At 38.6% G+C, this 23,035-nt stretch overlaps 4 protein-coding genes and 1 long non-coding RNA gene across 6 annotated transcripts; 1 reads left to right on the plus strand and 4 right to left on the minus strand.

Annotated features, from left to right (window-relative positions):
- Positions 1–74: 74 nt before the first annotated feature.
- Positions 75–2,693, minus strand: LOC116308307 (uncharacterized). Its single transcript, XM_031718696.2, has 4 exons — positions 2,113–2,693; positions 1,819–1,900; positions 1,029–1,239; positions 75–801 (listed from the first exon to the last, which is right to left on the minus strand). The coding sequence occupies exons 2-4, from the start codon at positions 1,871–1,873 to the stop codon at positions 324–326; spliced, it is 744 nt and encodes a 247-aa protein (XP_031574556.2). The 5' UTR covers positions 1,874–1,900; positions 2,113–2,693; the 3' UTR covers positions 75–323.
- A 1,098-nt stretch (positions 2,694–3,791) lies between these two features.
- LOC116308316 (uncharacterized) lies at positions 3,792–10,032 on the minus strand. 2 transcript variants are annotated; one of them, XM_031718707.2, is made up of 5 exons: positions 9,885–10,032; positions 9,663–9,722; positions 9,059–9,269; positions 5,780–6,076; positions 3,792–4,401 (listed from the first exon to the last, which is right to left on the minus strand). In XM_031718707.2, the coding sequence occupies exons 2-4, from the start codon at positions 9,715–9,717 to the stop codon at positions 5,827–5,829; spliced, it is 516 nt and encodes a 171-aa protein (XP_031574567.1). In that variant the 5' UTR covers positions 9,718–9,722; positions 9,885–10,032; the 3' UTR covers positions 3,792–4,401; positions 5,780–5,826. The 2 variants fall into 2 exon arrangements, with proteins under 2 accessions (XP_031574567.1, XP_031574566.1); XM_031718706.2 differs by lacking the exon at positions 3,792–4,401 and having other exon boundaries at positions 5,643–6,076.
- Positions 10,033–12,190: 2,158 nt separating this feature from the next.
- LOC116308317 (uncharacterized) lies at positions 12,191–16,249 on the minus strand. Its single transcript, XM_031718708.2, has 6 exons — positions 16,111–16,249; positions 15,644–15,811; positions 14,944–15,241; positions 14,259–14,497; positions 13,852–14,027; positions 12,191–13,394 (listed from the first exon to the last, which is right to left on the minus strand). Exons 1-6 carry the CDS (start codon positions 16,241–16,243, stop codon positions 13,137–13,139), a joined length of 1,272 nt encoding a protein of 423 aa, XP_031574568.2. The 5' UTR covers positions 16,244–16,249; the 3' UTR covers positions 12,191–13,136.
- Positions 16,250–16,510: 261 nt separating this feature from the next.
- On the plus strand, positions 16,511–20,769 carry LOC116308311 (uncharacterized). Its single transcript, XM_031718704.2, has 5 exons — positions 16,511–16,958; positions 17,229–17,475; positions 18,202–18,551; positions 19,348–19,492; positions 20,444–20,769. Exons 1-5 carry the CDS (start codon positions 16,799–16,801, stop codon positions 20,607–20,609), a joined length of 1,068 nt encoding a protein of 355 aa, XP_031574564.1. The 5' UTR covers positions 16,511–16,798; the 3' UTR covers positions 20,610–20,769.
- On the minus strand, positions 20,606–22,600 carry LOC116308312 (uncharacterized). Its single transcript, XR_004198494.2, has 2 exons — positions 22,375–22,600; positions 20,606–21,576 (listed from the first exon to the last, which is right to left on the minus strand). It is a non-coding gene; the product is annotated as an uncharacterized LOC116308312 (long non-coding RNA).
- Between the last annotated feature and the right edge of the window lie 435 nt (positions 22,601–23,035).

A 23,035-nucleotide genomic window follows, 5' to 3' on the forward strand; every position in this document is an offset into this window, starting at 1 on the left:
CGTCAACCAAGATGGCGGCAATGACATAACATTGCACCTACTCTATTTAGTGTCGAATTTAGTCTGGCGATATCAATGATTAAAACTTGTTTATTTCATTGATTATATTCACTACAATTATTCATCAGTTTCGCCACATTTATTTCATTTTATCCCGATTATCAGTTCTATTTATTTATTTTCCATAGTGGTTTTTTTTTTTTTTTTTTTTAGATCAGCTTTTGCATCATACGGTCATAAATACGGTAGATTGAAAGCTACATGTTTACTTTTGGGATCATTGGTGGTTTGTCCAGTTTGCTTCGGCCCTTCTTGGTTTGCGACTAGCTCATTTCCAAATGTAATACGCCCTCGTTCCACTCTTGCTCAGTTCCGCTCTTGCTTCCGCTCTTGCTTCCGCTCTTGCTTCCGCTCTTGCTTCCGCTCTTGCTTCCGCTCTTGCTTCCGCTCTTGATTGCGCTCTTGCTTCCGCTCTTGATTGCGCTCTTGTGTCCGCTCTCGATTGCGTTCTCGTGTCCGCTCTTGATTGCGCTCTTGTGTCCGCTCTTGATTGCGCTCTTGTGTCCGCTCTTGATTGCGCTCTTTACTCTGTACACATAATTGGTCCACTCCTTTCCAACGCACGGATGTTCTTCGTTGTCCACATCACATGGCGTGGAGTACTGCTGGATGCATGTACTTGCTTCTCCATCTTGAGCATAATTCTCTGACTTAGGGCCGCTCCAACACTCTCCGTAGAATTGCAGTCCAATGAATTTGTAGCCCTTTGCTGCTGCCCTCTTTGCGCATTCACAAACAAGCCTTCAAAGATAGATGATATACGTAGATCAATGTAAAGCATCAAAGCCCCCATTGATCACCTCACCCATTCTTGCCGATATATTTTCGTTTGGCAGGCGCCCCCAACTATAATAATTAACACGTTTGCAGTTTACGGCATGTCGTACTGTGTACTTGCTGCAGGACACAGTAGCGACTTTCTCACTCCGGCACAGGAAAACCGCTGTATAAGGATACTGAATACTCACCCATTGAGGCTTCCTTGCCAATTATTCCAGATTAAATGAAGATCTTTTACGTATGCGGGGTTAGTAGGATCCCGGATGTTGACCAGTTCTTCAGTCAGAGGTCTCGCACTACCACCTCCTCCCCCACCGTCTCTGTAGCAACCAACTTTTTGGACAACGTCTTTCCATACGCAGCCACCAGGAGCATCATTTTCTCTGTACACAATCTTAGCTATATGTATAGAAGGATTAATAGTAGTATTGTAATAAAAAAAAACTATTGCTAGTTAAAGGGTGTCCCTTGGCACCCAGTGAGGGCAATAAACCAGTAGCCCTTGTCTCATGATTGAAAAAAATTCATAACTTTAGTTTTGTTTACGTATAGTGAAGATTGGGGATGGTAATAAAGTAAGTAAAGGACATGAAGCAAACGCATGCGATTGATCACCGGGTAATTCGATTACATGATCATAGACTATGAATATTCTTCCTGTGATCTCCACACAGGGAACCCGGATGCAGAGAGTGAGCATTGACTGAGTAAGAAGTAAATGTAGTTTTTTATATTCTGAGACGGGTTACCTGTGCCTTCATTAGATGGCAAGTGACAGGATAATATGCATGCAAGCGCCGCGTACTGAGGAGTCGTCGTTGCAGTGAAAAGGGAAAAGGACGTGCGCGCGGGATCATTCTCAGGATCCAGTTGACCCTTTTGCCGCTACACCCATTATGACTGAGCTTGATAAGACCTGATAAGGTTGAGAAACGCAACGACAACGGTGCCGTATTGGATAAGCTTTATATACCTTACCTGAGTACGACACTTCCATGAGGGCGACAAGAACGGCACAGAGAAACCACTTCATTATGATTGAAGTTAGCTTTTTCTTAAACTAGAAGAAATGTAAAATTATTTTAACGTCGATCGCAGGGGAAAAATTAAGCAGAGAATTGACACCAGAGTTGTACCTTAGGCTAACGTTTGAAATTGAAGACTGAAAAACGGTGGGGCCCGAAACTTGAATCAAGTGTGAAACTAAACAAACTAAGGTACTTGGTGATATCATTTCCTTTAAGAAAATTACAAATTGTTACAAGTGCCTACCTGTATTGATTCCGACGCTATATAGAAACTCTGCTGTACTCGACGCCGGTCAGAAGAGAATGGCTCAATGGCTATCGATGCTACGAAGAAGTGGCTATTTATGACATTACTTGCTGAGCAGTTAAATAATAATCGACGCTTAATTGCCGATCATTTGGAAGATACTACATCAATACAACATTCATTAATTTTAAGAGCCAGTGATATTGAAAAAAATAATTGAACAAGAGGAAGTCGAAAGTCGGAGATACATTTATCGTTTGTTTTTCTTCCGCAATTCACTTATAACATTCATGTATAGTGCATACCATATATCCATGAAAAACATTTCATTTCAAACATTTTTAAACATTAATAAGCTCAATGGACCTCAGTAGACTTCAGTAGACCGTAGACCTACAAAACTGTGGCCTGATTTGCATAAATTTGTTTGTTAACTTTTTCATGGATATATGGAGGCACTTTTCTATATAGGAATACGTTGCGGTTATTATGGCCGTTGGTATTAGTGTTAGTGTTGGTAGTGTCCCTTAAAATGAATTAAGAAGGCACTGGTATGTGTATTGTATTATTATCTACCAACTAACACAATATACACAAGGGCGGATCCAGCCAAAAGTTTAGGGGGGGGGGGGGGCTAATTGAGTTTCTTCCGTCAACACAACGGAAAACAATAAAAAAAGCATATAATTCTTCAGTTTCGTTTTTTTTCTGTTGAAGGGGGGACTTCAGCTTCCCTTTGCCCCCCCCCCCCCCCCCCCGGATCCGCCCTTGATACATATCCGGATGGTAACCGATGTAGGCAAAAAAAGTAGGAATGAAAGTCAGCGAAAACAAAAAAGCAAGCGGGTTCGTCGTGCTGCAACAGAGCTATTAAATATTTGAAACAATTAAAAACTAATCTACCTCCAGATATAGTTTTTTATTGCAGTTCTTTGATTGACGGTCGTTGAAATGCTTGTCGGCGAACAAGACATCTAACTTTGCGGGTAGCACTTCAATGATAATTGTAGTAAATAGTCATGCTCACATTTAGGAATAGGTTAAGTTTGTCCTGCGCGGAAATGAATTAAAGACTTTGATATGTGAAAACTGGCTCCATTACAAAATATACTGAGTTCCCTATTCAATCTTTGAAAAACATGTTTTGTTTGCTCATCCAAAAAAGAAAAAAGGAAAGAAACTAATCCTAGAATAGCCTTTACGAGAGTGATCAGTCTCCCCGCTAATGGCTCATTCTGGTCCATTCAGACCATTAATATTTCGATAATATTCTCCTAATATATCATTGATGTGGTAATCATCAGTGCCCTAATCATGATTGAAAAGAAAACGAGAGTGCTATAAACGCTTTTCATCTTCAATAAACTTTTTTTTACTATAGAAGATTAGGTTTTAATGCTAAAGGAAATGACATACTCACGTAAGCGCGCTGCATCTTTTGCAGATAGTTCCTGGTTACGTCCCGCGAGGCCGTCTGTAGCAACGTGCACGAAAGCTAAAGGACCTGAAGACCTAAATACAGTAAAAACCCGCGTATAAGAACCTAGGATTTTTCAAGTTAGCCTAAACAGGTTCTTATATAGATGGTATTTAGTGTTAAATTAGGCTAACTAGGTTCTTAATTAGGTTCTTAACTTTTGTTCAAGAAATAAAATAAAGTTTCATTTTAAGTTGGATTTTTTTATTCAATGAGGACATGTTCTTTACAGTAACCATGTACAGTTATAGTGTTTATAGCATTATTGTGTACAGACTGTGTTATAAAGATATTTTTGAAAAGATTGATTCTATTTCTTTCTTCTTTTTTTAAAATAAGAACCTGTTTTAGGATTTTAGCCTAAAATGGTTCTTATGTGAAGGGTGCTTAAAAATGAGATTTTAGCCTAACAGGTTCTTAAATTTTAGGTTCTTATATGCGGGTTTTTACTGTACTTAGTATGAAGAAAATATAACGTAATGGATGCGAATGGATGAATTTGTCAAATATTGATTAGAGTAGACCATATATCCGTGAAAAGTTAACTAACAAAATTGTACAAAGTGCAAAGTTTGGCAGGTCTACGGTCTACTGAGGTCTATTGAACTTACTAAATTGTGTGTAAAAATTTGTGTAATTTCTTACAAAAATGATTGATCATATTTTGTAATGATTTAGCAAATCTTCTATCTAGACTTCTACTTCAACTATTTGTCGTTCAACCACGACCCGCAAAGCTCCCGTACGCTGTGACTTTTGCATTAGTGACTCGTGACTATTGATGAATTACCGAATAAGAGTGTCGATCACTGCAAACAAGACAGACGGAAATTTATTAGAGAAGTTAAGGTCTCAGACATCCTTGAGCTGATACGGCGGCCAACATAAATGTTATTGTTTTAATCAAGACTTATCAACTACTGGAAAATGTATAGACTGCACTGCTGTCAAGATGGCGTTTCTTAAAATACAATTTTTAAAATACAATTTTGTGCTTTTCAATCTGAAGCAAATCTAAAAAAAACTATTTAATTTGCTGGTAGCTGAAACGATATGTGAAACACCAAGACTTCGAATTATTTATTCTATTATTTTCGATTTAAGTCAATATTTATACAGGTCCTAGTCCCGGGGGGGTACTACCACCCCAACTTGGGTAGGGGTGTGCCGCCAGGACCTCAAAACCCTGACCCTATCCCAGACCTAAAATTTTGATTTTACATACCCTACCCCAAACTAAAACTAAGAATTGTACAGACTAAAAGCCGGAAAATACGGTCTTACAAGCGATTGCAATCAATATTTACTAACGTTTTTATTGTTTTTGTGTCGGCAGAAAGCGTAGCCTATTCGCCAGACAAAAACGACCAAATCGTTAACCCTATCCCAGAATAAAATGACACCCTATCCCAGACAAAATGTCAAAAATGATACCCTTCCCCAGACCCAAAAGCAGAAAAAGCATACCCTATAGGGCGGCACATACCCGTATAGCAAATATAGGGGAGTACCCCCCGGGCACCCAGTTTAGCAAGGCTAGTTTAAACGGGAGTCCTGATAGTCATGATTTGAAAACATAACCGGCCCTGCCACTCTATAATGCTTTATAAATATTCATACGTCTGCCCCCGCGGCATCCCATAAATTAAGATGGCCGCCGTATCAGTAAAAAACTCTATCAAGCCGCAAGGTGAGCCTCCGTTCAGCGGTAAAATTTGGCTAGATCATCACACCTTTTCAAGCATGCGCATACATGCTAACAACCCAACTGTAGAATTCAAATCCACGTCAGCACGAGAGGTTTCTGTGGTGCAGTAGTGGCCGGTCAATGACCCGTTTGACTGGGCTGATTAAAGTCAGGGTAGGGCCAACTCACAGATATTAGACTGAAATTTAGCGCGATAGGTTTTGTGGAGGAAGCTAGGAAAGCCGAAGAAAAGCCCAAAGCTTAGACACAAAATTTACTCACACTGACCCCTGATGCGGGAAATGAGCACATGTACACCCGGTACGTCATCCTTGCAATTTAGTGAGTTTCTGATAACAGCTCTTGAGCGCACTTTTCTTCTTTAATCTATCCACTTTATTTTTCATCCCAGTTTAAGTTTACATCGACCTTACTATTTCTCGATTACGTTATTATTAGCTTCCATAACGTATTCGTTTAGGTCAGCTTCTGCATCATACCTTCAGACTGCTGACTTGTTACGGTATAGATTACGTGTTTACTTGGTTTAAGGGCTTACTCTCTTCAAGTAAACGTTCTTTACACTGTACACATAGTTAGTAAATGCTTCGCCAGCGCACGGATGTTCTTCGTTGTACACATCACATGGCGTGAAGTACTGCCGGATGCATGTACTTGCTTCTCCATCTTGAGCATAATCCTCTGAGTTAGGGCCGCTCCAGCACTCTCCGTAGAATTGCAGTCCAATGAATTTGTAGCCCTTTGCTGCTGCCCTCTTTGCGCATTCACAAACAAGCCTTCAAAGATATATTTAGACATGATTAATATGAGAACATTTTTACTCCCCCCCCCCCCCCCCATGTATATTTTAGCATTTTTATATTTTGGCATTCTTTTTATATTGGTTGCTATCACTTTTATATTTTAATATTCACTTATTTGTTATCTATTTTGCATATAGATCTATATTTTAGCTATAGTCTATCAGTGATGGGTACCCCCTTTGATGGACTTTAATAAATGTAGATGTAGATGTATAGATATCGTACAAATTATTGCAAAGCATCAAAGCCCCCACCGATCACCCCTCCCTCCTCCGTAAATGTATATTTTCGATCGTCGTTGCCGCGGAGAATTTAAATTGTGTATGTATAACCCATACCGAGTTCAGTTTATATAAACCTATTTACTTAGCTAAACAAACGGTTCGAACAAACGGTTCTGGGTGAATCCATCAATCATGATCAGCTACGCGCACATTTTCCTACACAGGCACCAGGGTTTGAAATTCATTACCAATCGATATAAGAAGCTCAAGTTCCTTAGCTAGTTTTAAATATAGTTATCGTAAACTTATAGCCTCTAGTTTATAGAGTGCAAATAATATACCCGTGAAATAGATAGCTAGCTAACTAATTACTAACTTTGTGCTATTGGTTGCCTAAGTCTAATTAGTCAAAGAAATAGGCGAGCCGTGACGGGTGAACTAGTGCACGTGTGCTACTCAAGGGCGCGCATTTTTAAATATTTTAAAGCACGCTTGCAAAAACTGAAACAATATTTTATTGTACATGCTTTTCCTTCGTATAATTTGACATGTTCGCATTTTCGAATTCGTATCTGTTAAACAAACAAGTGAACTTGATTCATGTTTTTTGACTTGATATTCAACTGATGACTGTATAATCTTCAATTGTCTAGTGTTTATAAAGTCATTGCTTTTTCGTTCTTAGCGTAAGCTAAATTACAAATGACGATAGTTTTTCTTCGTTAATTGTCCACACTGCGGGCAGAAGCAAAAGTGTCGTTCTACGAAGCTCACACAAGTAGGGCAAATACGGTTCGAAATGGTTTTTGGGCTGGCCAAAGCCAATACGCAGAAGACACCTGGAGTACTGGAACACAACATGCACATTGGAGTAATTTATGCCTTTCTCGCCATTTCCAAGGAACAAGTAAGAAGATTTTATGGAAGATCTTGGCGAATTTATATTTAACTGGCTTTTTAAATTGTCTAATGAATAACGATTTTGATGTTCTACAAAATTTAATGATAAAAAAATAAAAAGATAACAGAAAACACGTAGAAAACACGTTTATTTGCGTACTGGGTCTTTTTTAGCTATAGTTGTTTGAGTGTTGGTTTGTTTTAGTTTATAAATGCGTATTGTCTTGATCTTTAGCGTGATAAAACAAATAAAAATGGTAGAAAACACGTTCATTTGCGTACTGGGTCTTTTTTAGCTATACATGTTTGAGTGTTGATTTGTTTTAGTTTATAAATGCGTATTGTCTTGATCTTTAGGGTGATAAAACAAATAAAAATGGTAGAAAACACGTTCATTTGCGTACTGGGTCTGTTTGTGTCATGATTTACTGCAGAATTAAATGCGCGTCTTGTGTTTTGATTCTTAGCTCAATTCAATAAACTTGTTAGAAAAAACGTTCATTTGCGTAATGAGTTGTTACTCTAGTAAACGCCCGTGCCCTTGTCATGCCTCACTGAATTCCTATGTGTTGTCTAATTAAGCGCTAACTATCTCCTATTTAATCCTAACTATTTCACGGGTATATTATTTGCACTCTATGATAATCCTTTTGCATTAGATACCTAGTATTAGATTTACCCCTATTTATTCTAGTTTCTGTTCCATTATTTTAAGTTTTATATTAAGTTACATTCTATATCGTTTTTTCCCCCCATGAAATCTATTGTATTATTTTATATTATCTAATTTAGCTTCGGTATACTTTGTAATTAGTTTTTATAATTAGAAGGCCAATTAAACATTATCTACGATAAATTGTATACCTTCGTTGAATAACGTCATTATTATTGTTATTAGTATATGTAATAGGACTCCATGCTGTCCAATTAAGAAAAAAATTGGACGAGGAAAATTCCGAGGACTGACAAAATTGGATGAGGCCGTAGGCCGAGTCCAATTTGGCAGTCAGAGGAATTTTTCGAGTCTAATTATTTCTTGATTGGGGAGCATGGAATCCCATTACCTATTAATTATATAGCTGCCTAATTAATCCAATATTAACAAGACCTGTCCAATTAAGAGAATAATAATTGGACAGTTACCTATATGGGGTTAATGAGAAGCTGTATTATTATTATTATTGTTGTTATTATTATGCACCACTAGCTCGTTAAACATTCCACTGGAACCACAAGTAATAGTAATGCTTTCTTTACTTCCAGTGAATAAGTTTTTTTAAAGGTTTTTCTAATCATTTCGTTATTGTTTTATTATATCAAGAGCAGGTCCTACGCAAAGGACTATTTTCAAAATTACTATTAAAATCACGAGGTTACGAAAAGTAAAAACAATTTAGGCCCCGTCCGCACTATGCCGGATAAATTTCAATCCGAATTTTTATTTATTCGGTTAGGTCTACCGTCCACACTAGTCTGGGCGAATCCGGAACAATTCTTCACCGAAAACGAATTTTTGAAATGGAACCAAATAAATAAAAATTCGGATTCAAATTTATCCGGCATAGTGTGGACGGGGCCTTATACAGCAGTGGAGTGAGGTAAAGACAAAATGCTTGTATTGTAGATAACAGTAATCGTAACTAAACGTACTGTGATTGGATGAATATCCGGAAGACAATGTGAAGCCATTTCGATGTTACGGCATGTCGTACCATGTACGTGCTGCAAGTCAGCACCCCATATTTTCCACTCATACGATAACCGCTGTACAGCAAGTCCTACGGTGTACGTGCTGCACGAAAACCGCTGTAAGAAAATACTGAATACTCACCCGTCGAGACTTCCTTGCCAATTATTCCAGTCTAGATGAAGATCTTTTACGTATACGGGGTTAGTAGGATCCCGGATGTTGACCAGTTCTTCAGTCAGAGGTCTCGGTTTACTACCTCCTGCCCCATTGTCTCTGTAGCAACCAACTTTTTCGACGACATCCTTCATCACGCAACCACCATAAGCATCATTTTCTCTGTACACAATCTTAGCTATATATTATATTATTAGATGGATTAATAGTGCAAACACTTGTACTAAGCGTGCAACCTAATAACGTACTAAATAGATCTAAATTAGTACTAGGACTAATAGAGTGCATAGACTACCATATATTCGTGAAAAACCTTCGTAAGAAAAAACTATTAATAAAAAGAAATTTAAAGTGGACTGATATGGTTCAAGAGTTGATAAGAAGCTTTGAAAAGTCCTTTCACTGGATGTGAAAACGTCGCTCCCTCATTGTCATTGTACATGGCGAGAGTTTCTAGTCAACATTAAGAAAACAGGAGTTCTCTCTTCTCTCGACAACTGCATACACCCATTGTCGGGTTCAGCCGCTTGTTAATTAAGACAGCCGACAAATAACGCTTTTTATACCTTACCTGAGTACGACACTTTCATGAGGACGACAAGAACGGCACAGAGAAACCACTTCATTATGACTGCAAGGAACTTTTAAAATTAGCCTTGATGACGGGAACTGAAGTAAATATTATAAATACCTCCCTTGCATGCGATCACTGAGTGTGTGAACGAAGAAAACAACTTAAGGTGTTGACGATATTGCTGGATACGTTTACAAATTCATATTATGAGAGCCCTACCTGTATTGTTTTGGACGCTAGAAAGTCTGCTTTACTCGACGGCCAGAAGAGACTGGCTTAAGACTATTGATGGTACGAAGACCATCATCTATATATGCCATTATTTGTTGAGCAGTAATATATTTAACGTCCGTCTTAATGCTGATTATCAGAGAGATACTTCTAATCACTAAGGTGATTAGAGCGATACCACAGTTTCAGAGTGATACTTCATCACAATGGAAAGTCATTATAACCGAATGGATGAGCAAATCACTGTAATTAGAAAAACCAGTGATGAGTTTGAATAGGATTGTGACCCCCTTGACGATTCTGGTATTATTTATAAAGTTTCTACGCGTTTGCTAGGTCGGCCCATGAGGTAAGGTTAACTTTCAAGAAGATCCAGTTTTTAATCTCTTAGGAATTAGAATTTAGATCTTACACCGGCCAATCAAATTAGCCATGCCAAGGGTGAGAGGAAAAAACTGGGTCAAGTTTCATCGCATTTCAGGGCATTGTGGGAATGTTTTAGGAAAGAAATAGACGCCATCTTGGAATCGTGTCTCCCAGACCCACGATCGACTGTCACTCCTTGGATTAATGGTCAATTACCATAATGACTGTTAGGCCCCGTCCACACGTATCCGGAAATTTCTTGATCCGCCCTGATGCACGCTACTGCCTAGTCCCTTTGACGGATAGTTTTTCTTACTGAGCATGCGCAAAATCGTATTTACGTCAGGGTATTCGAAAATTTACGGATACGACCGTCCACACGTATCCGTATTCGGAGCGTATTCGAAAAATTTCCGGATACGGATACAAAAATTTCCGGACACGTGTGGACGCAACCCGTATCCGCAAAAAAAAAAAAAAAATTGCGGATGCAAAAACTTCCGGATACGTGTGGACGGAGCCTTAGACTGCAACTTATAACGACATTTGCGCTCATTAGTCATGTTAGAGTCTGTTTTTTTTTCCCAATCATTAGTATACCGTTAATTCTAAGGGCCCCTCAGTGATATCCCAAGAGTAACATTAGTCATGTAACAGTCTGGTTTTGTACAACCCGCATTAGTGATTGATTTTAGGGGCCCCTGATATTACCAGAGCAACATTAGTCATGTCAACTATTACGTTAATTCTAAGGGCCCCTGATATTGCAAGAGTAATTATATACGGTCGTTTATCGGTTGTTGCATAGTTATTAACTATGGTTATTGTAATATTCATAACATCAATAGGTTGCAATTTTTAGGAACGTCTGAGAAGTGTTATTGATAACCTTGAAAATAAATTAAAAAGACAGTTGGTAGATCAGTAAACGTTTACGTATGACCGTGAAAAGCTCGCGGCACGAACACGGTCGTGACACGGCAAGGCATACTAGACCAATCACATTGCGCGAGTATTTACTCTCCATCCAATCAAATACCCGAAACACGGCGCAAACACGGTCACGGCAAAGTCACGGCACTGCCTAAGTACCGGATGTGACCCAGGCTCATTACGTTGCGCGAGAAAATAATCAGCCGTTTAATTCTAGAAAACATCATGGTCAGCGTCAAGGCACGCATGCGGTTCCGAGCTTTTCGGCACGGTCATGCGAAAACGGCCCTATGTAAAAGTGGCTCATTTCATCATTCTGTATTTCTTGGAAACCTTCCCCCGTTCAACCAAAAAGAGCAAAAAGGAAATAAAACAAACAAACGAACAAACAAACAAACAAACAACAAACGAACAAGCAAACAAACAAATGAGCAAGTATTACGGGGTGATTTGCTGGTAGGGACTTTTATCGGAAGGCCAAAAGCATATTCTACAACTGAACTCCACTATACTAACTGACTGAATCAACTCAATGCATCCTTTCTATATGGATTTGCACAATAATCAAATTAAATGACAAGCTGTCAACATTATCCTGGAACAAACACCGAAAACAAGATTGGTATAAACACCTTTGATCTTGAATATAAATTACATCTTTTTAACAGCAAATTAGGTTTTGATGTTACAGGAAACGACTTTCACTCACGCTATCTATATCATCCTAGGTTCTTCTGAAATTTTTCGGCGTTCTTAGGTCGTCTGTAGCAACGAAAGCTGAAGATGAGCAAAATATTACTAGAGCCGATGTTCTTGAGCAAATCTCTAATAGAGTCTAACAGTCCAGTCACTGCTTTAATGCCCACAGCGTTAAGTTTTGTATCACTTATTTATAGCCGCGGGAGTTAAAACTTAAAAAAGATATGTTATATAATCGTTTTGTTTTCATCCTCGGGAAACACTAAGGTGTCAAAAAAACGCAGGCAACCCAAGGCTCTTTTTCAATAATTTATTAATTCGCTCTCTTGAGAAAATGCTATAAGAAATATAAAACTTCAGCTATGAAAATAAATTGTATATAGAAAAAAACCTAGGCAGCACGGAGCAAAAATTGTTTTTGGCGGGTCATAACTACCGTGACACGGTTTTCGGTCGTAAAATTTTATCAAAATAGGTCTTTGCTCCGGGCTGCCTAGTATCTTAAGTATCTTAAGGACGCATTTAAAGGAAGAAATTTCACAAAAAAACACATGTAATTCGTGTCGCGTGATCTCCGAAACGCTAGTCGTGTTTGTCAACACTCCGTACCCAGAAAGGTCAAGTCGTATTAATTTCTCTCATATTTCAATCAAAATGGCTTCCATAGATACGAAGTTTTTTGGCTTTTTTATTCTGAAGTATGGACTTTTACAAATCCATAAAAAACGTATTTAACTATTACAGTAGCAGTTAGGGATTGACCAAAAATTGAAGATTTTTTTCCCACTCTGAAACAGTCCAAGTACCTCAAGTCTAGTAGAGCTTGTTCCGGAAGGTGAAACAAGCGACAGAATTTTACCACTGGGTTACCGAGGAATGCCTGGTTTTAGATTAAATACAATAAACCTATCAAAGAGAATTGTATTAAATTAAGATTAAAATTCGGGACACAAAAATTACTTGTAACAACGAAATAGATACGAAAGAAAACAATGGATATGAGATCTACTAAGCTCTAATTAGTTTACTACTTAACTAGAGTGCAAACCAAATATCCGTGAAATAGTACAAAAACCGGGTACAAAAACTAGATAGCACTAAACACATTTATTTCTTTTTTCCCTTTAATTGCCTTCATTGGTGCTATTTTGTACTCGGTTTAGTAAAACCACTGTACGCTTGTTGTTTAGTACATACTTTTCGTAGGTTTGTTGCTTACACTCAAGTGAATTGTTATCATTGTTAACTGTCTTTAACTTTCTTTTTCCCTGATGCAACATATCGAGCTGAGCACCACAACATTTGGTAATAGATAGTAAACCCTAATATACAGAAGGCACTAACTACGAAAATATATTCTGCGTGGTTTGGGTAGGGTAGACCACAGAGGGTGTACCATTTACTGCCAGACACTGGAGGTTGTCCATCAGGTGTGCAGTGCCAGTCAAAGTAGCCTTCATCATATTCACTGGAACACAAGTAGGTTTTCTTGTATAATACCTATAGGTAAATTAAAAAATAAATCAACTTTTTTTAAGCCCCGTTTACACTAGCGATGTTTGCGGCGATGTTTGCGGCGATTTTTGCTGCGAATTTTTTGCGACTTTGTCCATTATAAATAATGGTAAAGAATTTACTTGTAAAGTTTTTCAGGATACCAAGATTTTCCTAGATGAATGTCTCTTTTGAAGGATGAGACAAAAGATTTCATATTTCCGAAAATTGCCACAAAAATCGCAGCAAAAATCGTCGCAAAAATCACCAGTGTAAACGGGGCTTTAGAAAGGGGGATGTGACAAGTTGCAAATTATGAAACTTGAGGACTGCGTGGTCTTCCAAGCCACGGTGAAAGAAAAGGAATGTTGATAGTAGTGCATGGTCATCCGGGGCATGGTGAAAGTAAACCAAAATTTAAGTAAGTTGATCATACTTTTACTGAAATTAGAGTATCTATTACCTGTCCAAGTGGAGTGTGGACTGGAGTCTTCTGGGTACAGTTACCAATCTCTTGGTGCAGTTCTGTGGACTTCATGTTCTCTGGCTTGGCAAATACAACTAATAGTAAGTAGAACAAGAAGTGTAGGATAACATTGAAGCTAATCTCATCAAAAACTCTCTTTTCTTTACTTTGACCTGCAATATAAATAACAGAAAAACTATAGTTAAGATTGATAGGTGCGAGGAAAGTGCAAATGTAATGGTCAAGGCAAAAATGCATGAATATGGTTTATCATGATGAAAAATGACCTGCATCGGTTAAGAAAATGAGAAAGAAAGAAAGAAAGAAAGAGAGAGAGAGAGAGAGAAAGAAAGAAAAGAAGGAAGAAATTTGAAGAAACTCACAGCTAAGAATCTTCCTCTTACCTATTTTCTTCTTTGACACATCATATGCAGACATGCTATCACCCCTGCTATTTAGATCAGGGTTCCTATCAGATCTCCACACAATCAGACCATACACCATTATCATAGCACATACCACCACCTCTGTGTGGATACCATAAACATCATGAGGAATGTGGTAGAAGAATATGAACTGGATCACACCGAGGGGCATCGAGAACAAACCAGTAAGTATCACACACACCACTTCCTTGAACCAGCTGAAAAAAGTTCAGATATTATATTACTTACTTGAACTGTGACCCTTTGTCTTACAGATTTCATTGGGATTTTTTAACCAGATGGGCCTGATTCTCTTCATGGTGTTTGCTATATATCCCCCTCCCCCACCTGAATTTTCAAGTCTTGTAGACTTTAGTGGGATTTTTGGACCATTTGGCCATGTTTCTTCACATATCATTGGGTTTTTGCTATATAGCCCCCTCCCCCACCTTTTGCTAACATCCACTCACAGTATTTTAATGTCTCAGATCCCTATGTAAGATTATGCATATTTTTTGCTATATTTTCTATTTTTAAACGCTGAGCTAGAAACAAGGTATGGCCAAGATAAAACTAATTTGGCTGGTCATCATGAACGGCCAATGACCGCAGTCGTTATTTTAAGCCCTGGGGGAAGTATGTGGCTTTCTTCCTGTCACAAAACCTGTTTGAGGGCTGGTATTTTTCTGCACCAATCAACAGCCTTCTCATCCCATGGAAAATGAATGCAACGCTTGATGCAAATGACATATGAAAGATATAGCTGGTCCAAGGAACCCAGTAATGGCGATCAAAGATGTTTGGATCTGTATCATGCCAAGTCCACCATAACAGCTTGATACCCATGATGTCGAAGGGAAAATCTAACAGAACATCAGCCAACCCAACTGCAAATGGTTCTGCACTGAATGGGAGTTTGAGTTTTGATACAGCAATAGATGCAGTGTAAAGTGTTGCTGGATCTGGAGGACAACGAAGTTATATATAAAAATCAAATGAAAATGAAAAGCAGTTCTGTGAAGATTTTTCACATTATCATGTACTTAAAAAAAAGTACAGCATTGGTGCAGCCCAGCGCGGTCGAACTGAAAGCATGTTAGAGGGAAAGAGGGGGGCATTTGGTCTCACCTTCAAATCATCCCCAAGAACTGTGGAGGAGGTGGGGCTCGTAGGGCGTTATAGCTGTCCACATTTTTACATTTTGAATACTAGTCTATATATCTTCCAATCTTAGCCCTCCCCCCTTCATTTTTTAGGATGCTCCAAGGTCCTTGACCCCTACTAGGAGCAACAGGCCTGTGTTTAAGGAATTCCTCTTTATGTGTTCACCTGTTTCTCTTTCTGATAACACAAATTATACTTACAGAAAAAGAAGATATGTAATGGAAGCCTCTTTTCTACAAGAATCACAGTGGACTGTGCATGCCAAAAGTTGTCGACATCAGGCACGAAGTAGGACACACACTCAGTCGTCAAGCCATGAAGACATATAGCAAGCCACAGAAGGATATTGCACCCACCATGACGTACAGCTGAATATTAAAAACCATATATAGTTGTGAAAGGCAAGTATTCGCAAAATTTCCCTTTATTTAGGGGAGAAATATATATGCAAATGTGATTCAGGGGGAGATCACCTTCACCCAAGCATGAAGGAACATTTTACAGTTTCTTACATGAAATTGAGAAGCACTGTAAAGTTCTTTTTTTTTGAATTCATCGCCTTGAGCATAGCCAAAGTCACACCCATAGGGGTTCAAAAGCTGTGGTCAATGGTGGCCCATTAAAAAATGACCCTGTAGCAATCAAGACTTTCAAAAAAATATCTCACCATGTTTAAGCGTCATAGCCGCCATTAAGAGATAAACAATCTCGCAGAGTAAAAAGGTTGGTTCGTTCTTCCATATTTCGATTGGATTACGAAAACTGATGAACCAAGAAAGAAAACCAGACGCGTCCGCCATCTTGGATTGGAGGTGTGTCGAGAGAGGTTACAAAGTTCTTGATATGATTAGGTGTATGGGACGGGAGGGATAGTATTTAAAAAACAACAACAAATATACATACAATAGATATCAGATTCTTTAAGAGAGTAAAACATTTGCTTTCATAATTCATTGGATATTAAATTATTCGATAAGTTTTTGTTTCTTTTAAAAATAGATTTAAGTTATGTAGCTTTTTCAAAATTATCGTTTACCCCTCCCCTGTTAGGCAGAGTTTGTCAAGTCATGGGACTTTGTTTCACAACTGGATAAAAAAAGCTTTTATAGTTTGTTGTTGTACTCGTTTCAATCCTCCTTGCTTTATTGCTGCATGGAAGTAAAATTCCTGCTATAGTTGTCTCATCCTAAGCCAAGACTACCGCTCTTTTACAAGCTGGTGACCTCCGAAAATTGTCAAGCGTCGTTTGAATCAAAGACCACAGTCTTCTTGTCTTCTTTCCATCTATACTTCGTTGCATAACTTAGTAGTCAAACTTAAGCTTAAGTCAAATTAATTGATAGTAATCATCAATTATGTCGAGCAAAATGCGTGTATTTGGATGGATCCCTAGTTCTGAGATGGTTTCGCAGGCGTTTGTGGATAAATTTTCCATTTTCTGGCGTTACATGCCAGGCACTGTTGGTATTGTCGTTGCTGGTATCATCACAATGATCTTGGGTAGCGCTCTCAGAGGTACTGTACTCTATTGTACTATACAAATATTATTTCACCTTTTTGTACATATATACGTACAAAACATGAGTGTTTATCATAGAGGCCGCTCAACAAAAACGTCCATTGTTCTGACAAGAATAGACCCATTCCGTTTCGGGAGGTGTAAGGGAAGGGTGTAGTGTTTTTTTCCATTTCAGATCATGTGTCTTTAAAACCTTCATCAACCTTTTTCAAAATAACTGTATTCTGTAGTCATGTATTTACTTACATGACCAATTGTTTTAACAGGAGAGTGGACACTAGTTCTTGTTTTGGCCTGCAAACAGCTTGGTATTAAGCTACCAGCTAGCCAGTCGGTAGACGATGATGTACCAGGTCTAATGGAATCAATAGGATTAAAGGATGTTCATTGGCACATACTGACCAACGTACTTAGTTCTACTGTTATCTACTTCACACTTGGTGGCTTCTTACAGTGGTACTTCTACATCAGACAAAGGGGAAGACCAGAAGATTGGAAATGTCAGCCAAAAAGGTAGAATAGAATAAACTTTATTTTCAAAGAACATATGTCGATGATTACAATAGATAATATAATAAAGATAACATAATACTAATAGAAACGAATCAATTACTATTAAGAAGACATCTATTAATAAAACTTCTTTTAAAACGCTCAGTTCTAACATGCGGTAAAATGTACGGATGCCCCCTATCTCTTAAAGCCCTAGTTTTCCTAGGCGGATAATAAACCACTCAAAGGAGTATCTGAAGCAACAGCATATACAAGCAATAGGTATATATAAGAAGTATATCCATCTTACTGAAGATCTACTCTAAGCATGCAAATGATCAAAACAGCAATCTTGAGTAAAAAAAACTACAGCCCTCAAACCTTCAAATTTAATGATGCCTGGCATGGATACAGCTTTTGGGCTTATCTAAGTCAGGGCACGTCAAACTCACAGATCAAATTGGAATGTAGTGTGTTAGGTTTTGAGGAGATGAAAAACTCAGTGAGAGACCTAACTCTATCAAAGAAAAGAATGATCTCATATTAGTAATAAAAAACAATATCTTGAAGATGATTTTAGACTGTATTACATGAAAAGGTTTTAGTTCAGTCCAAGATTTCCCTCCAAATATTGTTTTTTATTCGAGTTCTTTGATTGACAGTCACTGAAATGCTATTTGGTAAATGAGATATCAAATTTCAAGGTTTGCACTTCAACGATAATAGTAGTAATTTCTTTCATTCTAGGTTTCTTTCACGAGAAGAGGAGATTCACGAGATCACCCTGGGTACCATCAACATGATGAGCGGCGCTGCTGTATTTGGGGTTATTTCTTGTTACATTGCCAATGGTGGGTTTACTACTTTATACTATGACCCACTTGAAAGAGGCTGGCTTTATCTGTTCCTGTCCACCATACTTTTGTTCCTGTTTGAAGATGCTTGTGCATATTACTACCATCGCATGCTCCACTGGCCGTTCTTCTACAAGCGATTCCATAAGATACACCATCGCTACAAAGCTCCTACTGCTTTCAGTGCTACAGCAATGCATCCTGTTGAGTTCTTTGGATTCCAGGTGTTCATCATTGCCCCAGGTATTGATAAGTGAACATACAGGGGATAATATTCAAAAACTTTTAAAACCTGAAACTACCTCTGGGCTATTAGATAATTTCACATGACATCACAGCTGCCATATTGGTGTACTATTGGCAATAACTTTGTCATTAGTTTCTTATGTTAGGTACACCAATATGGCTGCCATCTCTATTATCAGACATGACGTCACGGCCGCCATATTGGTGTACTATTGGCAATAACTTTGCCATTAGTTTCTTTTGTAAGGTACACCAATACGGTTGTCATCTCTATTGTCAGACATGACGTCACAGCCACCATATTGGTGTACTATTGGCAATAACTTTGCCATTAGTTTCTTTTGTTAGGTACACCAATACGGTTGCCATTTAAGCCAGGGCATGGCTACATCTCTAGTCTAGTAAATTGAGTGTTATTGCATAGGGAGGAAAACTAGAGAACCCAATAAAAACCCTCAAATCAAGAGATAGAGGTCTAACAAACTCTACTTGCATGTGATGCTAAGTCCAGGATTGATAGTCTAGACCCCAAAGGTGAAATGCAAGTGTACAGGCCCCTATTTCACCCTATGCATCCATGTGTTGCTATTGATTGGGGACCATAAACATGTTTGTATTAGCAGGATTTCCATATTAAGCAAGTATCTAATAAACAGGGTCTCACATCTTGAGAAATATTACTTGAGATATCTATAATAAGGGCACTAGTTACCACCACTAACCTACCAACTGAAGATGTATGATAAATGATTTTACAGCACAAATACCAACTGTCTTCTAATCGTTTTTGCAGTGTTCATAATGCCAATCAATGCAGGAGTATATGTTGGTATCTTAATGTACCTATATTACTTCGGCATGGTGGATCATTCTGGTATTAACATGTATTCTATTGTGCCATGGCAACCACCAGTTATGTTTCATGACGATCATCACAAGTAAGACTTTTCTCTTTTGTTATCTAGTGTCTTTATATCCACCTACCTACCTAAACCACGTCCCCACCCAACTAGCTACTTACCAAGCTTACCCACACATCCACCTATGTACCCACCTACCCTCCCACCTAGCAACTTACCTACCTACCTTGCTCACCCACCTATGTATCTACATCCCCTTCCACCTAGCCACTTACCTACCTACCTTCCACCTATGTATCTACATCCCCTTCCAACTAGCCACTTACCTACCTACCTTCCACCTATGTATCTACATCCCCTTCCACCTAGCCACTTACCTACCTACCTTCCACCTATGTATCTACATCCCCTCCCACCTAGCCACTTACCTACCTACCTACCACTTATGTATCTACCTCCCCTTCCACCTAGCCACTTACATACCTACCTTGCACCTATGTATCTACGTCCCCTCCCACCTTGCCACTTTCCTACCTACCTTGCACCTATGTATCTACATCCTCTTCCACCTAGCCACTTAACAACTTACACACCCATTCACCTATGTACCAACTTACCTTCCTTAAGTACCCAACTTCCCACCCTACCTACACCATCCAACTTGCCACTTTTGTATCTACCTTCCACCTATGTATCTACACCACCTTCCACTTAGTGTCACTTAACAAACTTACCCACCCATCCACCTATGTACTTACCCACCCTCCCACCTAGCTACTTACCTAACTACCTTACTTCCCATCTGCCTACATACCTACTTACCTAACTAGCCTACCTCCCATCTACCTATATACCTGCTTTCCCACCGTACCTTCCACCCTCCCTCCCTCTCTACCTCCCTCCCTCCCTCTCTACCTCCCTCCCTCCCTCCCCAACCACCCTCCTACCTACATAACTTTACTTACTCTCATTCATTTCAAATAAACTGTATCATTTTACGCAAAATGATTCATGTACTTAAAATTTCAGGTACTTTCATTGCAACTTTGGCTTCAATTCCCTGATTTTTGACCAGTTCCATGGAACTCTTCGTAGGACAGACCGCTTCTACTCGGAGGATACGTTTGGTGGCAAAGGAAAGCCTTTAAACAAGGCACAAAAAGCCCAAAAAGAATTACTAGAAACCACAGATTAATGAAATCCTATCTCTATTTTAATAATATTATTGCTGAAATAATTCAATGTTATACAGGATATAGCTTTTGATTATTTAAGATAAGGTAAAATATCCTTGCTGTTTTAGGATTTTATATGCATGTTATTTTAAGGTGAATTATAAATTACTGTAGCAAAAATTGGAGTTGTTTTTAGTAGTTTTATAACTTTTTCATACTTGGTTTTACGTGGGTTGCTATAATCTTTAGTTACCAGTTATCGGGGTTGGGATGTTAGCATATCGAGGGAGAGGGATACTTATCTTATGTTTGAAAAATATGGGGAGTTCTGTTAATTTGTTTTTAGTATTTTTCTCTTCAAAGAAGGTTTATTCTAAAGGCCCGTACGTTCTTGTGTTGTTGTTTTTGTTTTTTTTGTTGTTGTTGTTGTTGTTGTTTTTTGCGGTTATTGTAGTTTCCAAGAACTGATTTCGGCTTTTCGACTGGCGTTTCACTGTTTTACTGGGCTTTATAGCTCTATTTAATAGAGTGCACGCACTAAACCCGTGAAACAAATACTAACTTTTAGTACTAAATGGTGATAAATAAACAATAGAAAACAAAGGATTCTGTATGAAATAGTACTCATTAGTACTGATTAATGTTCACGGATTTAGTGCGTGCACTCTACTTCACTATTTATATAGATGTCTAAATAAGTGCTGTCCACAAATATGTTCCAGTGTTATCTCAGTTTAACATCCTCTTTTTCCGTTTACCGCATTTTGAGCTGCGTTGTAAGGAAATTCCAATCCTTTCTTGAGAAAATCGGTCAAAGATAATGTACAATCGCAGCATACGTTGAGAGGCGAGATAAGGATGAAGAGTATAGCAGCAATAAAACCGATAGGGAAGGCTACTATGAAGAGGATGATTAGCCAGATGATACCCCAGAGCAAACTACAGAATGCGTCAACCATCTTCGACATGGCGATATTGGATCAGAATCTGGAAAGAAAGTCAAGTTAAAAATCACGCGGTAGCCATGTTGACTTGAACAAAGATTTACCCCATGTGGCCTCACATTCAAGTGCTTAAGGATGAGGCTACGCGTGGATCTAGATCCTAGTATATAGTGAGCTAAGGCGCCGATGGTGCGTTGCCTGCGTTGCATGCGACGCCTCAGTATTGGAGAGTTTTAGATTTTTTTCTTCCCGCAAAGGGCAAACGTGACCACGTTTTCATCGTTTCCCTGTATTTTACTTTACCTCTTTCGAATCTTTCATATATCAAAAAAATATTCTTTTGTTTATCTACTACTTGTATTTTTTTGCGATTACTTTTCACCTATTTAAAAGAATTTTTCACTGATCAACTGACGTTACACGTTTGCCGTGAACGTCAATCTAAAACTCTCTATTGACAGTATTCGGGCCTCAGCGCTTGTTGAAACGCGAAGGGTGCTTGCCCCAGCTAAGTTCCTCGGTTGTCCTTCTTTAGCTCCTGTAATGCGTGGTGAGGCAAGCCCCCTAGCTCCCCCTTCGAGGCACTTGGACAACATTTGCTGTGTGGAATTATAGTTGTTGAACTGGAACTGTTTACGTTTACGATGCAGATCTAAAAAGCGCTTTAATCTGACTAGTCTATGAAAGGTCGCTTAAAACAAACCACGTTAAAACTATGCTGTTCTTTTTGTAAGTGTAACACCTTGTATCTCGGAAACCTAACCAAATATTGAATTCCCAAAAAATCCAACTCTAAAATCTAACGAAAGACGGAAATTCTCGCAAAAGTAGACAAACTTACCTGAAACGTCTGGTTACACAATGTGTTATATTTTTCTTGGCAGGAATCCTCTCCGTGTTATTGTTGCAGCGATACGAAAAGCCTCGCGTAGTTTTTCGTTTGTTTTGATCGTGTTTACAGCGAAGAATCATATATTATGCACGACAAAATCGCTAGGTCATTTTTCACCTGCCGTGGTACTTATTTGGTTTGTTTTGATATGTCGCATGACAATAGAATCTATTTACACAGCTATATAGAGTTGCAAAAGATATGTCATGATCTTTTTTTGACGGATCAAATCACAAAGTTATATATTACAGATAACATTTGAAGCTAGTTTATTTTAAAGGGTGCCCCAGAATGCAAGAACGTTATAACACATCGTGCCGTCAGTCTTTGATCAATTGCCTCAGACCCCGGCACCCCTACCTACCCCCCACTGGAACTATTGCACAGCTATCAGCAGTGGAAGATGAAACTCTCCATTTTGTATGATCAAGTCATTATTACTGATGAAGCAAATGCTATCATATTTCCACATAAAGTATCTCTTATATCATTTACGGTGAAACAAAACCGTTCGAGGGGTTTTCGGCCGATAGTCTCTGCAAAACACATCCAGCCAGCTAAATTCAAAAACCATAAAATTAATTGATTTCATGATGTTTGGTTTTGGCAG

Source organism: Actinia tenebrosa, unplaced genomic scaffold, assembly GCF_029948245.1.
Source record: "Actinia tenebrosa isolate PJP-AT-01 unplaced genomic scaffold, QUT_ActTen_1.0 PGA_scaffold0__85_contigs__length_37466705, whole genome shotgun sequence".
NCBI classification, from domain to species: domain Eukaryota; kingdom Metazoa; phylum Cnidaria; class Anthozoa; order Actiniaria; family Actiniidae; genus Actinia; species Actinia tenebrosa.

Bases quoted from the DNA above. Each gene is read 5' to 3' on its own strand.
- LOC116308311 (XM_031718704.2), top strand. From the start codon at position 16,799: ATGTCGAGCAAAATGCGTGTATTTGGATGGATCCCTAGTTCTGAGATG. The intron at 18,552-19,347 runs GTATTGATAAGT...TCGTTTTTGCAG, and splicing joins GGTGTTCATCATTGCCCCAG to TGTTCATAATGCCAATCAAT. The intron at 19,493-20,443 runs GTAAGACTTTTC...TTAAAATTTCAG, and splicing joins TTTCATGACGATCATCACAA to GTACTTTCATTGCAACTTTG.
- LOC116308317 (XM_031718708.2), bottom strand. From the start codon at position 16,243: ATGGCGGACGCGTCTGGTTTTCTTTCTTGGTTCATCAGTTTTCGTAAT. The intron at 14,028-14,258 runs GTAAGAGGAAGA...TTTATATTGCAG, and splicing joins TGTGTCAAAGAAGAAAATAG to GTCAAAGTAAAGAAAAGAGA. The intron at 13,395-13,851 runs GTAATAGATACT...ATTTACCTATAG, and splicing joins TCCACACTCCACTTGGACAG to GTATTATACAAGAAAACCTA.
- LOC116308307 (XM_031718696.2), bottom strand. From the start codon at position 1,873: ATGAAGTGGTTTCTCTGTGCCGTTCTTGTCGCCCTCATGGAAGTGTCG. The intron at 1,240-1,818 runs GTAAGGTATATA...CTATACATATAG, and splicing joins CATGGAAGTGTCGTACTCAG to CTAAGATTGTGTACAGAGAA. The intron at 802-1,028 runs GTGAGTATTCAG...CTATCTTTGAAG, and splicing joins TGGCAAGGAAGCCTCAATGG to GCTTGTTTGTGAATGCGCAA.
- LOC116308316 (XM_031718707.2), bottom strand. From the start codon at position 9,717: ATGAAGTGGTTTCTCTGTGCCGTTCTTGTCGTCCTCATGAAAGTGTCG. The intron at 9,270-9,662 runs GTAAGGTATAAA...TATAATATATAG, and splicing joins CATGAAAGTGTCGTACTCAG to CTAAGATTGTGTACAGAGAA. The intron at 6,077-9,058 runs GTGAGTATTCAG...ATATCTTTGAAG, and splicing joins TGGCAAGGAAGTCTCGACGG to GCTTGTTTGTGAATGCGCAA.